The sequence below is a fragment of the Trichomycterus rosablanca genome, chromosome 11 (genome assembly GCF_030014385.1).
Source record: "Trichomycterus rosablanca isolate fTriRos1 chromosome 11, fTriRos1.hap1, whole genome shotgun sequence".
Taxonomy (NCBI): Eukaryota; Metazoa; Chordata; class Actinopteri; order Siluriformes; family Trichomycteridae; genus Trichomycterus; species Trichomycterus rosablanca.
In genome coordinates, this window is record NC_085998.1 from 18,680,406 (window position 1) to 18,698,778 (window position 18,373).

The 18,373-nt window shown below is 37.7% G+C and overlaps 2 protein-coding genes across 2 annotated transcripts; both read right to left on the reverse strand.

The window, feature by feature from the left end:
* Positions 1–1,497: 1,497 nt before the first annotated feature.
* LOC134323661 (ADP-ribosylation factor 5-like) lies at positions 1,498–7,751 on the reverse strand. Its single transcript, XM_063005260.1, has 6 exons — positions 7,603–7,751; positions 5,894–5,974; positions 5,322–5,431; positions 3,384–3,455; positions 3,143–3,268; positions 1,498–3,047 (listed from the first exon to the last, which is right to left on the reverse strand). The coding sequence occupies exons 1-6, from the start codon at positions 7,667–7,669 to the stop codon at positions 2,961–2,963; spliced, it is 543 nt and encodes a 180-aa protein (XP_062861330.1). The 5' UTR covers positions 7,670–7,751; the 3' UTR covers positions 1,498–2,960.
* Positions 7,752–9,663: 1,912 nt separating this feature from the next.
* On the reverse strand, positions 9,664–14,782 carry LOC134323662 (ADP-ribosylation factor 4-like). Its single transcript, XM_063005261.1, has 6 exons — positions 14,615–14,782; positions 14,315–14,395; positions 12,482–12,591; positions 11,506–11,577; positions 11,270–11,395; positions 9,664–11,180 (listed from the first exon to the last, which is right to left on the reverse strand). The coding sequence occupies exons 1-6, from the start codon at positions 14,679–14,681 to the stop codon at positions 11,094–11,096; spliced, it is 543 nt and encodes a 180-aa protein (XP_062861331.1). The 5' UTR covers positions 14,682–14,782; the 3' UTR covers positions 9,664–11,093.
* Between the last annotated feature and the right edge of the window lie 3,591 nt (positions 14,783–18,373).

Sequence of the window (18,373 nt, forward strand, 5' to 3'; positions counted from 1 at the left end):
ATTCAAAGCGACTCACATTACTGTGACAGTATACTGTCTAAGCAATTGAGGTCAACCTGGCAGTGGTGGGGCTTGAACCAGTGACCTTTCGATTACTAGTCCAGTGCCTTAACCGCTAGACTACAAATACATGGTTTAATGGATTTGGTGTAAAGTTTCCGATGACACTCTCCAATATCCTTGCCACAGAAAAGCACCAGCATAGGAAGATGCTGCCACCATGTTTCACCGTAGGGATAAAATTAGCCTGGTGTTGTGCAGTGCCTGTTTTTAACAGAAATAGTGCTTGCTGTTCTGCCCTTGAAGTTCATTTTTGTCTTATCAGACCAGAGAATATTTTTCCTTATGTTGCAAGTATTTCATCTGCCTTTTATTCAACGCTGTCTTTAATTTTGCCGCACTGCCACAAAGGCCTGGTTTGTAGTTTGTAGTGTTGCAAAGATGGTTGTTTATAAACGTTCTTCAATCCAATTACCCGATTGCATTATGCTTCATCTCTACTGATGCTGATCTCCACTCCTGATTGAGGACAGCCAGACTGACACACGACCCCACCGACAAGTGCGTAGTAGCCAACTACATCTTTTCCCATGCATGAGGCAAGTTCATATGCAGATCAGCTTTGTGCATGGAAAGCCACACCCTGATCAACGCATTATTCCTTGACCCTGTGCAAGCACCATCAATCAGCCAGGAGAGGTCACAATCGCATCAGTTATAAGGTTCCAGCTCTGACTCCCACCCTGTATGAATAACAGCCAATCACTGTTCATGTAGCCACTCACCCTTCGCCTGAGCGGTGGAGCTCTTTTACAGTGGTTCTTTCTTACCTCCCTGACCAGGCCCTTATTTGCCAGACAGACAACTTCAGAAAGGTTTAAGGTTGTGCAAAGCTTCTTCAGTTTCAAAATTATTTAAGCCATTGTGGTCCTGCAAATACTCAATGCCGTTGACATTGTTTATATTATATCTATTCCTTGCCTCAGTTTAATTGCAGAGATCCACAGACAGTTCCTTGCATGGTTTGGTTTGTGCCCTAACAAAGCAGTGTAAAGTGTGCCTTTCCGAAAGATGTCCAATCAGTTGAAAATGCTACAGGTGATCTTCACTTACGTTCATCTGAAGGATAATTAAAACAGACAGGATGCACTTGATTACATTTTGTAGCGTCACAGCAAATAGTATAACTGCTTTTGTAAATAAGATATCAGTTTTTGATTTTACTTAGATTTCTAAAGGCATGGTGCTTTAATAAAGTCTTTCCTGCTTCTAAATCTTACCTGCCATATAAAGCAAGCAAATTAAGCAATATAAAAACAAACAATCCTGTAATCAGTTCAGCATTTTAAATTCATTTTAAATTAAAGTCGTATGAGCCAGGCAAATATGTATTAACAGCCAATAAAGTGGCCTGATTGTAAATATTTAACATTCTTTATTATAAATTTAATAATTCACAAAATGTATTGTTTGTAAGACTATGCTTTTTCCATGCTGTTTAAGTTGTAATAGTCAGGACATTGTAATATCTTTATTTTAAAAATACCCAACAATATACACAACTGATAACCTGGTCAAATTAAAACGTTTCTGTTTAACATGCTAAGGGAAACAATCCAAATACATTTAAACAACAGGGATCAGTCACAAAAATATCTCAAATGTCAACAGCAAACTCCAGAGGCTGGTAATATAGACAACAGAGACGTTCTGGATACAATAAAGGAAACAAACACACGGGAAATACTTAAATCACAAAGCCAATCTTACAAATCTTACATTTTGAGTGCATGTATGATACTGCTTAATTCTTTTCATGTGAAGATATATACTCAATTTTAAAGAATGTAGCTTTTAAATTTGTGAGTCAAATCAGCATGTTTGATAATAAAGGAATGTGCATAAAAGATCGGATGTAACCCAGCCACTCTCTTGGGTCATTTGATCCTCAGCTTCTACAGTGGATGACAATATGCTAGATATGATTTTGTGTGGGTGTTTGGTGCAAAAGCGGCTACATCTATAACCATAGTGGACTTTGGGAAATGTGCTGTTTTAGAACAAAGGTGGTCTCATTTTCAAGGATGTACACAAATCACAGTTTGATTATTGAGTACGCTGCAATTCTTACTTAGCAACTTATATAAAAGCAGTACTGGACCTTAAGGATGTACGACACCAATAATTACCATTAAAGCCAGCACTGGATATTATGAACACTGTCAAAACAAGTACTGGTTAAAAGAAGCTGACAATTTGTAAGGACCACTCATGACAGCATATGCCATCTTGCATGACATGCCTATGTCAGTGTTATGATGGAGTGTTAGCAAATTTTAGGCTGTCAACAAATGAGATGTTGACATGACAAAACACTTGCACTAGCAAAGGTTGTAATCTGTCTCGGGGAAAAAAAAATTGCAAAATATGGCATAATGGCAAGAAACTACCCTCATGGTGCAATTAGTCATATTTTGTTCAAACGTACATGTTAAATCAACTATTAATGAAAGTTTAACTAGAACAACTGACTACACAAATGTCAACAACATTGGAGGTAAAATCGGAATGGTCTTGAGTGTAACATCTTCCATTGGCTTCGCAGTCCCCACAATTTAAAATAACCTTAACATTATGACACTCCAGGTGTATGAATAAGCAAAATCTAAAACCCAGAACCTGACGGTGCATGATTTAGTCCCTTAAACATTTTCAACACTGGAAGAGCTAGAGAAAATAAGGCCACCCAACTGTCTTACTACTAAGGATAAAGATCACTGCAGTAGAAATAAAAGTGAGAACAGACTACAGAAGAGGAAAGCTAAAATGTGTTGATGGGCACTGAACTATTTGATTCAAGCATCTCCTTTATCACTTTCAGTCCCATCATACACACTGGTTCAGAGTCCACAGACAGATCAAAGGTTTCCATGCACTTCTTTTTTTCCAGTCCACAGACACTAGTGTTTGGAGAGCTCATTGGATAACCAGTCTAGTCCTTCATAGAGTCCAGTGCCTTGTGTAGCGCAGGTAGCCTGAACATACCACTGCAAAGATGCAAAGACAAAGACCCAATAAGTCACATTACAAAATCCTAAACCAAGGAAGGTTCCAAACATCTAATTGAGGTGTGTGTTTGTACCGTTCTGCTGCGTAGACTCTGGAGGCCCAATTTGTCTGTGAGCTCGCTGACTGGCATAGCATTTGGAAGATCCTGTTTGTTTGAAAAAACCAGCAGCACGGCCTCCCTCAGCTCATCTTCCTGCAGCTGTATACACACAAAAAGATCATTTAAATCAGGCAAATTTCAGTCAGACAGTATACTAGAAAGTGAACGGTTGTTTTTAGCAGATGGGCATTGGTTAGGACTAACAAATACTTACCATTTTAGAAAGTTCATCAGCAGATTCAGCTATTCTCTCTCTGTCGTTGCTATCCACCACAAAAATCAGACCCTGGTGATAAAAAAATAATAGAAAATAAGTATTTTAAAGGTCATCTTACAAACCATGTAAATTGCAAATATGTTTAGGGTTGGGTGATTTTCCAATGAGCATATTCAATTAATTAATATATTGGTATTCATAAAACAATACATAACTGTTATAAATATCACAAATCAGGCAAATGCTTTACAAAATAGCAATTGTTAACTTGACTCAGCATGTTTATACTTACTGTTAGGTCAACCATTAAGCAGTTAAAAAACTAGAGCTGAAATTAACCTACTTGGAGGAGAAAGCAAGTGTTTTTTTATGTCAAAACTAGAATGACTATTCATAATGATTCTAGAAAACCCCAAAGTATAGCTGTGAAGTTTTGGGGCTCTTTTTACTTAAGTCTTAAATTTCTTAAAACAGATCTTTTTTGGATAAACTTAATCCCGTAGAAACTGTAGCCATAGATACTCAATTAATTTTTGCTTGCAAGTGTCTATACTGTCTGTATAAACATTGCCATTCAGTTGTTGCTAGCACAATTCACCACGACCATTGCCATGGTACTAATGGTATTTTATATCCTACATAAACACACCCTGAACATGAACATGGGACACAAACCAACTTAAGCCAAGCTCAGAAGCTTTCCCAAAAATATTACTTTCAGCTCCTAGGAGAAACAATAGTAAAACAAATAGGTAAAACCACTTACAAAACCAGATTTATCCTTGTGTGTATACTAAACTTTTATAAGCATCTGTACTCCAGCCACAATACATTTTATGTTGTAAGATGTTAGATACAGTCAACGTTCACCCACATGTCTCTAATTCAATCTGAAGTCATGTCTTGTCACTAAGCCACCATCGCCTTGCAATGGTTGGCTGCACAAATGGGTCAGCTCTCTCCAAGGCCTTTTGTCCTATGTCACTTGTATGAGACTAGCATCTGATATTGCAATCCACATTGTAATTATGTCAACTCAGTTTATTAGTCTTTTTTGTTTTCTAAGACTTTCCACAAGATGTCATAATACTGTCTTCCATTTTGTCATGCGGGTACATCATCAAATACTCAAAGTAAAATAACTTGCAAAACGTAATGTGATTCAAGTACCTCCTGTTTTGTTCTGGCCATCTTCCTCCATGACATTTTCAGCAGTTTTCTGATGCACTTGTTCTCAAAAGCCTGCATGTGTCCAGGCTTTAAATCCATATGTGGCTACTGGTCAAACCAAGGCTTCATCAATCGTAGCTTGGTGAGTACTAAATTATTTGTTTTTCTACTTTCTTGTCAATTTGACCATCATATTCTGCAGTATTTAATACTCTACTTTCAAATTATAGGGAGTCCACTTGTCCCAATCGTGTACCATAATCTCCAGTACTACTTTAGTGTTTGTCATCGCTTTCATTTTTGCTGCATTTATTAACATGTTATATTCCTTTATAGGCTTTTTAATACAACACACCAGCTACTGTGGTTCTTCTAGTGATGTGACTAATAATACAATATTATCAGTATACCCGAGATTGCAAATAGTTTTTCTACCCATCCTAAATCCTACTACAATCATTGTAGCACCTCTTATAACTTATTCTCCAGGGATGTTAAATAACAGTCTTGTCATAACCTACCTTTCTTAGTGACTGGCTGACAGCAGCATGTTGTTGGCTATACAAATTCCTTAGTAATTAGACCAGGTTAGAGGGGAAACCACTCACTGATCTAAAGTTAAACAAAAGTCTGCGCCACCTATAATGGAACAATGACCACCAACTCTGTTTTGGGAAGTGGCTTACAGTCATTACTACTGACATTTCAAGATTTAGCAATCAAATCACAAACTGATTGTTGACACAAAATACAATAATTGCATACCTGAGTATTTTGGAAGTAGTGTCTCCAAAGAGGACGAATCTTGTCCTGGCCACCAACATCCCAAACAGTAAAGCAGATGTTCTTGTATTCAACAGTCTCCACATTAAATCCTGAACAATTTAAATCATATACAATTATTTAGTATATATATAAGTTATGTTTAGAACATGAACTCAACACATACTCAGTTATTTTTGAAGCAAACAGAAGATTTACCAGCAGAAAAAAATAGCAATAAATGCATTAAACTTGTTAAAGAAACACTAGCAAATCACTGTAGAGCCATAGTTATAAAAAAAAAAAAAAAAAAAAGTAGTAGATACTGGACCTGGACCTAAATGTTGAACAATAAATAAACCTAACTGTGCTGGTAATAAGTTTAATATTTATGTCTATAGGTGGTCCATTTTCCCAGTTCTGAAGTACCCCTGCTCTGAACACTTCAGTGTTCCCGGTTGCAAACATTCCTTATTTAACCTATATGCAAGAAGCCCAAGGACATTACAGTAAACTGTACCAAACATTAAAAATAAAATCAGATCAAATTAACTTTTGGCCAATGTCATTCATACCTATGGTGGGGATGGTAGTCACAATCTCTCCAAGTTTTAATTTGTACAATATAGTTGTTTTACCCGCAGCATCCAGACCCACTGTAAAAACACAAGAACAGGAATTTAGGCTTTACATGCTGGTGTTTAAACTGTTAAGATTACAAATCTTTATTGTTTAAGATTTAAATCATCATAACATTCATTAACAATAATACAACGACTAATGTAAGATAATAATGTTCTAAACATTTTACTGCTTCTGCCAAGTTGAAAACCTACATGCTTTAGACCAATCAGTTTAACAGATTTATACATACACATTGAATGCAACCCAAGCAATTGAGGGATGAGGACCTAGCTTTGCCCTCAACTTGACAGTGGTGGGGCATGCTGTTATGTTAGAGAAATAAAGCAAAAGAATGAGATAAAAATGCATACTTAGCGCCCAGGTGGTGCAGCGGAATATTCCGCTAGCACACCAGCGCCGAGATTCTGAACTCCTCGGCGTTGCCACCGGTCGGCTGGGCGCCATCTAGCTGGAATAATTGACAGTGCCTGCAGGGAGGGATGACCGGACTATGTGGACAGGGTTTTCAAACACTGTGTAAGGACCCTGAATGGCGGATAGAGGCGCCTGTGCAGAGTGCATGGGTGGAAAAAGGTTCTGTTAAGGGCTGTGCAAGGGTCAGAGGAGACGTGAGCAGCAATATACCCTCCTCAACTGCAAAAAATTGGGGATCCCCCAGCAACGGAAGACAAATTGACTACACTAAAAATGGGAGAAAAACACATAAAATACACTGCCTGGCCAAAAAAAGGTCACACACTCTAATATTTCGTAATTGTCGTTTAGTATATTCAGGTAGTCAGCTGACCTCATTCTTTGGGCACATAACGTTGCTGAACCTAGACCTGACCGACTGCAGCAACCCCAGATCTGCACTGCCCCCACAGGCTTGTACGGTAGGCACTAGGCATGATGGTTGCATGACTTCAGCCGCCTCTCTTACCCTGATGCGCTCATCACTCTGGAACAGGGTAAATCTGGACTCATCAGACCACATGACCTTCTTCCATTGCTCCAGAGTCCAATCTTTAGGCTCCCTAGCTAATTAAAGCCGTTTTTGCCTGTTAGCCTCAGTGACTAAAGTGGTTTTCTTAAGGCTACACAGCTGTTTAGTCCCAATCCCTTGAGTTTCCATGCATTGTGCGTGTGGAAATGCTCTTACTTTCACTATTAAACATATCCCTGAGTTCTACTGTCGTTTAAAAATGCTTTTGATTTAAATAAACAAAAAGCTTTGCGATGCAGATATCCACGTCATATATCTCACTTATACTTTGATCATCTTGGTCATGTTTAAAATGACCAAACTGAAGACAGGACTCATTTTGGGTAACAAAGTCAAAGCCTTGTTTTCCAACCACACACCCAGTTAAAGGGTTTCTATTCATACAACGGGAACTGGTAAAGAAATACCTGTGTATGGGCTAGCCAAATTAATCATTTAGAATGATTCAGTAAGACAGTAAGCTAATTGTATTTACCTGAATTTGTCCCGAACCGTGTACTAGTTTATCTAATAGCATAAAAACATTTAGTCTGTCAGTTCGAGATGTAAGATATAAAACCCTCGCCTCAAAGCACAGGTGAGGTTAGCCAGCTAGCTAAGTCTGTTAACACAACAATACCGTCACGTTTCAAATTACAGAGCTCTCACACTCACCCATAAGTATTCTCATCTGCTTCTTCCCAAAGAGTCTTCCGAACAGTGAGGAAATAGTCAGCCCCATTATTACAAAATTAAAAATACACACGTTCTTTCCAACAACAAGTTTCTCTGTAGCGTTATTAGCGGCTACTGTGGTACACCCAGCTGGTAGTTTTTGCGCCTGCGCACTGTCACGTCATGACCTACGCGTGGAAGATATAACGCAATTTCCTGTGATGTGCTATTGTGCAAGAAGTGATATCTTTACATTTGCTAAAATGCAAAACCTTTTCCCTATTACTTATATTAATTTATTATAACTTATAAGTTATACTTTTCACACTTTGAGTACCCTGCAAATGAGCCTGTACTGGACCTGTACTGGCCAATTGTGGGCTGGAACAAGGGGCCCACAATAATTGTTGATTGGCAAATGATTAATAATTATTTATTTATTAGGATTTTAACGTCATGTTTTACACTTTGTTTACATTCATGACAGAAACGGTAGTTACTCGTTACACAAAATTCATCAGTTCACAAGTTTTATGTCAATCACACGGTTGCGGACAATTTGTATTTCCAATTCACGTCACTTGCATGTCTTTGGACTGTGTGCGGAAACCGGAGCTCCTGGAGGAAACCCACACAGACACAGGGAGAACATGCAAACTCCAATCAGAAAGGCCCTAGACCGCTCCACCAAGGGATTGAACCCAGGACCTTCTTGCTGTGAGGCAACAGTGCTACCCATTGAGCCTGATTAATAATTGTCAGCTATACTACCATTTCATAAACTAACAGTACTGCAACAGTTCACCTCATATTATGACAACGTATTAGAGCCACTGTTAAAAAAATATATATTTTAGGTTTCCATTTCGAGGATAAAGTCGAAATGATTTCGAGATTAAAGTCAAAATATTATGGCTATAGCAACCTCCTCATGTTAAAATGAAAGTTACACTTTCGTATTGGTTTCACAAATAAAGAAATCCTCAATCTCCTGACACATCAGCAGCAGTTTATCAGCATAAGCACGCTGAAACAGCTTTGCAATAAACCGTTTTTATTTAGAAGAACAAACCAGATGACCTTATGGCATATGGACTTGTACGATAAACTAAAGCTGTACTGGCTTCACTATAAATGGTTGCACTGATGGGTTTAGTCGTCATGTCGTGGATGGAAGTGTACAATACAAACAATAACCCAAAAGTAATTGCGGGTTACTGGATAACCACAGTAACACGCACTGGAGGCTGCGATCAGCGTTTGCTAAGGTACTGAGACCCGTGCTTCTCTGAACTGACAAGCCTACGACAACTGTACACTCTTTGGCTATAATATTCTGAGATTATTCTCGAAATCATTTCGACTTTATTAGAACTTTATTACAACAAATGGCAATTAACATGATATTTGCTTAATGATTTTAATTACAGCCACAACAATAATCTCAAAGGTAATTTAGCTGTATGGCTGCCATTAAGAGACATTTTATATCAAAGGCTAATATGCAAAGACAAATAAGCGTGAAGAAATCATTGCCAGCTGGTAAGTTTGGTAAGGGATTTTTAATGGATCTGGCATCACTATCTGGTGAAAATCATTAGATCAAATGATTGTCTAGCAAGGTCCTCTAATGGGCAATTTTACAGAGTATGTTCTTTCCTGATGATGTTTCCATAATACAGAATGAAAATGCCCTCAGATATACCATTAGTATTAATCATAAGTGGTTTGATAAACACCAGGATTAGGTAAACTTGGAGACTCACATTTTTTAAGAGAAAAGTTTACAGAACACTATTTCAACAGGCTTATGGGTCACCACAGTGTTTCTGGCAAACCTTTATTTAAATTCAGAGCATTTAGCTCTTATCTACAGCAACTTAAAATTGTAACTCAATAGGATGGAAGCAGTTGAGGATTAAAGGCCTTACCTGAACCAGCAACCTTCCAATTTATAGTCCAGATTTTATGTTAAACTTGGCTCACTTATGTTAAACTGTAGATACATTTACTAGATAGACAAGAATGTTTGCACAAAGGTAAAAATCTTAAACATTTGAAATGTAATTTTTTTTATTTAAGAAAAGCATTCCAAATAATATGCACAACGCACAAGCATGAGTATTTAACATATTCCAGAATTAGCTAGCATTAAAAACAATACAACAACCAAGAACAATAAGGAAACATGACATCACACGTATTTGTTACTGCAGTCACAGTCAATCTGTCCACTTCACTGTAGTGGCTGTGTATTTACCACCTTACAGCTTGCTCATAAAAAGAAAACATTTATAAAGGGTGTTGCCCTTTTGCTAGTAATGAAAGGTATCTCTTCTCTTTTAACAATACTCCTGGTGCACAACACTGTATGATTGTGATTCAGAATATGGGCTTACTGTTTTCAGAAGATATTTTTTAACGGAAAATAAACTGTAAATCCAGCTGTTAAGGAAAACTGAGAACAGTTTCAAGTTTGGACATTGAAGCTGCACAGCCTTTTAGGATGTATCTAGAATGTGTTAGTGCAAAGGCCACCCTTTACAAATTTAAGTCATGCTTCAGTATAGAAAGTCATTAAACATTAAAGTGTCGTCTGTTTAGGCCTTAGTAGCATCAACCTGTAATCTCCATTATTATTGCCATGTTCAGACAGGCAGATAAAGTAGCCATTTACTGCAGTCTGAACAGTTTACAAACCTAACTGAATCTAACTTTTCCATTTAGATTAAAGTCAAATATGGATGTGGTTTGAAATCCAATTCAAATTTGTCTAGATGTTTCATGTTAAAATGTAATTCATGTGGTGTAAGTCATTCAGTCTACAGTGCTTTCTGAGGTCACTTACTAAGGTCGCTTACTCATTTTCTCAAAAAATAACTGCAACAAATATGTTAATGACCATAACCACTGCCCTAATGAAAAACACAATGCACTGTGAAAAATTATGCTGGTAGCAAGCCAGTCGGCTTTGGCGGCCATAACAACCAAACTGGCTATAGGAGTACAAACAGGAATCGTATTTGGTCACTAAACGGTTGGATACTGCCCTTTAATCCAAACACAGCCAACGTAAATCCATGATCTGACCAAAAAGGCCATTTTTCCTTCTTTTGTACTTAATGTACTGTATCGGTTTGGAATGTGCTGGAAACATATAGGAGTTATTTAGGTGCAATGTGGATTTAAAAATAAATAAAAAAATTTCAGTAATGCCCACTGCCGTGACAATTGTCTCACAGTTTTGAAGTAAACAAGCAATTCAATGTTTTATTCAATAAAGGAATGTGGTTCAGAGGGAAGCAAAATAAAAAGCACAGTCACAAGAAAGTGTAGAAAAGTAAAGACAAGACAGCTGAGTGCTTCATGGCTTCTTAGCACTGTTCAGATCACCCACTCACTCTCATACCCACTCTTTATAACAGAGTCTATAGATAAATGTTCTTTCTTCCTAAAATGCCATTGCTCCTTTTCTCTTTAGTCCAGGAGCATTAGCGTTTGGACAGCTCATTGGATAACCAATCTAGTCCTTCATAGAGCCCAGTGCCTTGTGTAGCGCAGGTAGCCTGAACATACCACTGCAAATACAAGATAAACAGTGAGCTTAAATCTGAATGTGAATACGTTTTTTCAATTTATTCAATCAAAAGTGAGTGTGTGTTTGTACCGATCTGCTGCGTAGACTCTGCAAGCCCAGTTTGTCTGTGAGCTCGCTGACTGGCATAGCATTAGGCAGATCCTGTTTGTTTGCAAAAACCAGCAGCACGGCCTCCCTTAGCTCATCTTCCTGCAGCTGTAAATGCACAGGAAGTGAAGCAAAACTGTATTACTCAAACACCAGTGACACAAAATGCAGAAGACCCATTATTAATCTTGAAGCATGCTTGCTGAGATTGATCTTACCATTTTAGAAAGCTCCTCAGCCGACTCAGCTACTCTCTCTCTGTCATTGCTGTCCACCACAAAGATCAGACCCTACAGATAAAGAGTAAAATATATGCCAACCTTAAACCTCAAAATCTTATCAGGTGTCTAATTCAGAAATAGATGCTACATTATTTGTATAGGCTCTGGTAATATCTAAGTTATTGTATTAATAATAAATGTGGAGTTTAAAAGGATATTCCAATAAAGACATATGAGGGTTTCTGCCCAGTAATCGGTTATTCAGCTAAATTGTGCCACACATAAGACTTAGGTACAAAAGAATTAAAAACCAAAAACAATAACATAACGAAGTGCTTAAATATGACTATAAAAACAATTTTTTTTCCCTTCTTAACTCAAAAACATGATTTGTACATGCGTAACTCTAATTTAATTGTTTTAATTAGATGTTTGAGTTAAATTAGCCAATGTGTGGTTGTGCTACAGTAATAACAAAAACAAAAGTTACAACTAAGTTTTTCATTTAGAAAATATTTTTGTGCCTTCCTAAAGATTTTGGAGTGTGTCTGTGGGAATCTGTGTCTAGTTAGTCAAAAGAGCAATTATCAGGTCAGACACTAAGGCTGGATGAAAAATGCCTGTCTTCAATTCCAGTCCTAAAGGTGTCAGGGCTCTGGACAGGCTACTGGAGGTCCTTTACACTAATTCGTTAATTTATGTCTTTATGAACCTTTGTGCACAGGGACACAGTGATGCTGGACCAAAACTGTTGACACTAAGAAATGTTTGTTCGTAGGTTTGTTAAATGAAAGTTCAAAATAATTAACTCATCACAAATTCCATTTGGGCATTTTCTAAAATGACCCAACTTTTCCGGAAATAAATCACTGAAGATATGACGATGCATTTTAGTGATACTAAAATGTGCATACCTGAAATATATTTATGTTAAACATATGGATGTGCTACCACATTCAATGCAATTCCATACCTGAGTGTTTTGGAAGTAGTGTCTCCAAAGAGGACGGATCTTATCCTGGCCACCAACATCCCAAACGGTGAAACAGATATTTTTATATTCGACAGTCTCCACATTAAAACCTGAAAAAGAAATATGCTGTCTAAAATTCAGAAGCCATGGTTACATGTAGTAACTTGGATACATAATTTTGTTGTCAAGATATAGTTTTGTTGATAAAAGACATGTACTGGTTTACACAGCCCAGTCTTTCAAAACCCAAGCTTGATTGTGCAACTCTTACTCATCATGTTTAATGTTTTGCAAAATCTTAAAAAAGACAAACATTTTTTTTTTTACAATTTTCTTATTATGTCCATCCCAGTTTTGCCCGACATTAGTAGTGCTTAACATACAAAAATAGCTAATTTAGAATTTCTGTAAGTTGAAGCAACCTGGACGTTCTGTGATCACTCACAGTAAACTGAGCAAAAGAAAGCTTTTGAGGGCTACATCAAAAATCTGTTTTGCCACCTTTGCATAAGGAATTGAAAACTATATGGCAATAAAGTGTCACAGTATTGAAAATGTTTGCTTCATGGGTCTATATGCTTAGGTCTAAGCCCATGGAAAGTTTACATGTAGTTTGTACAGTTTCTTATGATTTCTGGCTAAAATATCAGTCATTAAAACCATAAAAATGGGATAATCTTCTGAGGATGCAGGATTACTTTAATTAATTTAATTTTTGATACTAACTGGCTTTATTTAAGCTTTACACCTTGTTTTTGCACTAATTCTGTATAAATTACTATGGACCTACGTATAGAATAACGTATAAATTAGGAGTGGATGTGTGCAGAATATATGTATTCACAAAGCATCCAGCAGTGATATAATGGTGATAAGAATAAGAATATGTTTATTTATTTTGTTTATAATTAAGATGGGTACATGAATTACTATTGTAATTGCACACAGAAGAAGACTGGATTTTAGTGTGGCTCTTGTTATAGTTGTGTACTTTGATACTCTAGTGTTGTTTAAGATAAATGCATTACAGTACATTCTAGATCCGTGATACTGATGTCCTTTTCGGACTGTCCGTAAAGTTAACCCAAAATAGAAAAACCTCTGTCCAGTTTTGCTATGACGTTTATATGATTGACTGTAATATTTAAGCAAACTACAGTTTCCATGTATTTATGTGCTTTAATATGGAGAACTTGAACATTTTTAGCTTTTTAATGCCTTTTAGGTAGCTAGTATAGACATATTATGGCCAGCCAAGATATGATGCCAGATTCCCAAAACCAAAAATACCAAGCCAACAATCAACATAGAGAATTTTATTGTTGTATTAAATAAAACATTTACGATGTTCATTTTCATTATGTCTTCATATTTTTATCTAATGTTAATCTAGCATTTCGGGCCACTGTGAGATCAGGGTATTACCAATTTTAACCAATGTGTAATATTTTAAATATTCCTGAAACAAACAAATGGTAAATGTTGGCAAAAAAGGTTTTTAAAGAACAAACTGGGTGGCACCATGGCTCAGTGGGTAGCACTGAAGCAAGAAGGTCCTGGGTTTGATTCCCAGGTGGAGCGGTCTGGGTGCTTTCTGGAGTTTGCGTGGGTTTCCTCTGGGCGCTCCGGTTTCCTCCGACAGTCCAAAGACATGCAAGTGAGGTGAATTGGAGATACAAAATTCTCCATGACTGTGTTGGACATTAATGTTGTGAACTGATTAATCTTGTGTAATGAGTAACTACCTCTTCTGTCATGAGTGTAACCAAAGTGTAAAACATGACATTAAAATCCTAATAAATAAATAAAGAACAAACTTATAAAAAAACGTACCTATGGTTGGGATTGTTGTGACAATTTCTCCCAGCTTCAGCTTATACAGAATTGTGGTTTTACCAGCAGCATCCAAACCCACTGTAAAATATAAGTGTTTCAGTAAGTATAATTGAATTGGTTCTTCACCATGTCAAAACACTTGGTTTTAATGTTAAAAGCACATTAATACGTCACTACATCTGATTCATAACTGTCAATATAAAAGCTTCAATACAAACAAAGAAATAATTCCTCTAAATGAAGGTCTGTGGCAGGTGGATTAATAAGAGTAATAAGAGAAAGCCTTCTCACACTCACCCATCAGTATTCTCATCTGCTTCTTTCCAAAAAGCCTCCCGAATATGGAAGAAATCGTCAGCCCCATGTCGGTATTAACTGTATAATTAAATGAATGTAGAAAAAGTGGAAGCGTTAATGCTAACAGTTCTGTCCTCTCATACACGATCACTGTACTGTAAAAGAACCGGTCAGTTAACACGTTTGGCGCCTGCGTGCTGCCACGTAGCTGCCAGAGGCCACCGTGGAAGGCATGTCGTAACTTCCTGTTCACGTTTCTACACCCAAGAGGAGAATGTAAATGTTGAAATGATCAGTCTGACGTGTGTCTCCATTACGTGTGCTGTCTAATCACAGTTATTTGCAATAAATCGTCTGGTTTTCGGTTTTATACATTTCTTGTCAATGACTTCATTAATATAATCGAATTAATGGGATGCTGTAGCCTCGTGGTTAAGGTACTGGAGTAGTAATTAGAAGGTCGTTGGTTCAAGCCCCACCACTGCCAGGTTGCCACTGTTGGGCCCTTGAGCAAGGCCCTTAACCCTCAATTGTTTAGACGATATACTGTCACAGTTCTGTAAGTTTGGATAAAAGCGTCTGCTAAATGCCAAACATTTAATGTCTCATGTTTTACGATTGGGGTGGCACGGTGGCTCGGTGGGTAGCACTGTCGCCTCACAGCAAGAAGGTCCTGGGTTCGATCCCCAGGCGGGGCGAGCCGGGTCCTTTCTGTGTGGAGTTTGCATTTGCTCCCTGTGTCTGCGTGGGTTTCCTCCGGGAGCTCCAGTTTCCTTCCACAGTCCAAAAACATGCAGACACTGAATTGCCCTATAGGAGAATGGGTGTGTGTGTGTATGTGTGTGTGTGTGTATGTGTGTGTGCCCTGCGATGGACTGGCACCCCGTCCAGGGTGTTACTGTGTGCCTTGTGCCCATTGAAAAGCTGGGATAGGCTTCAGCTCCACTTACCATATAGGAGCACTTTGTAGTTCTTCAATTACTGACTGTAGTCCATCTGTTTCTCTGCATGCTTTGTTAACCCCCTTTCATACTGTTCTTAAATGTTCTGGACTGTCCCAGGACCACTACAGAGCAGGTATTATTTGGATGGTGGTGTGTTAGTGTGTGTTGTGCTGGTGTAAGTGGATAAGAAACAGCAGCACTGATGGAGTTTTTAAACACCTCACTGTCACTGCTAGACTGATAATAGTCCACCAACCAAAAACATCCAGCCAACAGCGCCCTGTGGACAGCGTCCTGTGACCACTGATGAAGGTCTAGAAGATGACCAACTCAAACAGCAGCAATAGATGAGCGATCGTCTCTGACTTTACATCTACAAGGTGGACCAACTAAGTAGGAGTGTCTAATAGAGTGGACAGTGAGTGGACACGGTATATAAAAATCCAGCAGCGCTGCTGTGTCTGATCCACTCATATCAGAACAACACACACTAACACACCATCACCATGTCAGTGTCACTGCAGTGCTGAGAATGATCCACCACCTAAATAATACCTGCTCTGTGGTGGTCCTGACCATTGAAGAACAGGGTGAAAGAAGGCTAAAAAAGTATGTAGAGAAACAGATGGACTACAGTAAGTAATTGTAGAACTACAAAGTGCTTCTATATGGTAAGTGGAGCTGATAAAATGGACAGTGAGTGTAAAAACAAGGAGGTGATTTTAATTTTATGGCTGATCAGTGTATGTATCGTGTATGTTAGCAGCAGACATCAAGTTTACATTGACATTTTTGGAATGTAGCAGATTTTTAGTCAAAGCAACTTACAACTGTGGGCTCAACAATAGCAACCTGGCAGTGGTGGGGCTTAAACTAGATGTCTTCTTATTATTAGTTCAGCATTTTAACAGCTGAACTTCCATTAACACTGTTCTTGGGGCATTCTTCAGATTTCCCCAAACATAAATTCTTCAAGATGTAAGAAAATTAAAAAAAGTTAGCCTCATTAGAATACTCATTAGAATATTTTATCTATACTTCCATTCATTGTTTGAATATTTATATTTGCACAATGGCTGTTTAAAATAACTGCTCCACCATATATTTTTACCGACTATCCTGTTGTGTCCATCTTTTTCTGTCAGTAAGCTTTAACTTGTGATACTGTTCCACTTTTCTGATGCAATTTGTTTACCTGATAATTAACCAAATTTAGAACATTGTAAGCTGCCTCATTTTGCTTTGCAATATTAAATCTCAAAGTGCACATTGCTTATAACGGGTATTTGTCCATCCACTTTAAAATAGGTATGGTAAAAAAAGTCTATATTGTATTGTAGGTTTTGACCACTGGGTGGAGGTGTAGAGCTTCAGAGTATCATTACAATTAGTGTATCAAGTGGTCACTGTCGATGTTAGTGTGGCTCCATCTGGAAACACACACACGCCAATACTTTTTCCACACATACATACTGTATACACACTTTATAAATTTGTTGTTCTAGTTTGTTTGTTATTTTTAAGGCTATATACTAACGTTATTGAATATTGCTTAATTAATGTAAACGTTTTTTGTATGCAATTATTTTCTCATTTGTTATTTAGTTTGTAAAGAAGCTTTGGCAATACAAATGTGAATATTTGTCATGCTAATAAAGCACTTAGAATTGAATTGAGAGGGAGAGAGAAAGAGAATTCGACTCACACATCTATACAGGCAACTTATAATGATATATATATATATATATATATATATATATATATATATATACACACACACACACATCGATCAGCCATAACATTAAAACCACCTCCTTGTTTCTACACTTACTGTCCATTTTATCAGCTCCACTTACCATATAGAAGCACTTTGTAGTAATACAATTACTGACTGTAGTCCATCTGTTTCTCTGCATGCTTTGTCAGCCCCCTTTCACACTGTACTTAAATGTTCGGGACTGTCCCAGGACCACTACAGAGCAGGTATTATTTGGATGGTGGATCTTTCTCAGCACTGCAGTGACAATGACATGTTGGTGGTGTGTTAGTGTGTGTTATGCTGGTATGAGTGGATAAGACACAGCAGAGCTGCTGGAGTTTTTAAACACCTCATTGTCACTGCTGGACTGAGAATAGTCCACCAACCAACACCATTTAGCCAACAGCACCCTGTAAGCACCGTCCTGTGACCACTGATGAAGGTCTAGAAGATGACCAACTCAAACAGCAGCAATAGATGAGCGATCGTCTCTGACTTTACATCTACAAGGTGGACCAACTAAGTAGGAGTGTCTAATAGAGTGGACAGTGAGTGGACACGGTATATAAAAAAATCCAGCAGCGCTGCTGTGTCTGATCCACTCATACCAGAACAACACACACTAACACACCACCACCATGTCAGTGTCACTGCAGTGCTGAGAATGATCCACCACCTAAATAATACCTGCTCTGTGGTGGTCCTGTGGCGGTCCTGACCATTGAAGAACAGGGTAAAAGTTTGAGGAGAAACAGATGGACTACAGTCAGTAATTGTAGAACTACAAAGTGCTTCTACATGGTTAGTGGAGCTGATAAAATGGACAGTGAGTGTAGAAACAAAAAGCTGGTTTTGTTATGGCTGATCAGTGTGTATATATACAGTATATATTACTTTTATCATGCTACATCATTTAAAAGAAACTATTTTGTATTATATTCTTATTACTAAAAATGCTAAATTCCTTTTTTTAAATATTTGATTCTGGAGTACTTTTGATACTTTAGTACTAACACAGCCAATATTCTAGCTATAACAAGAATTAGAAGTATGTCT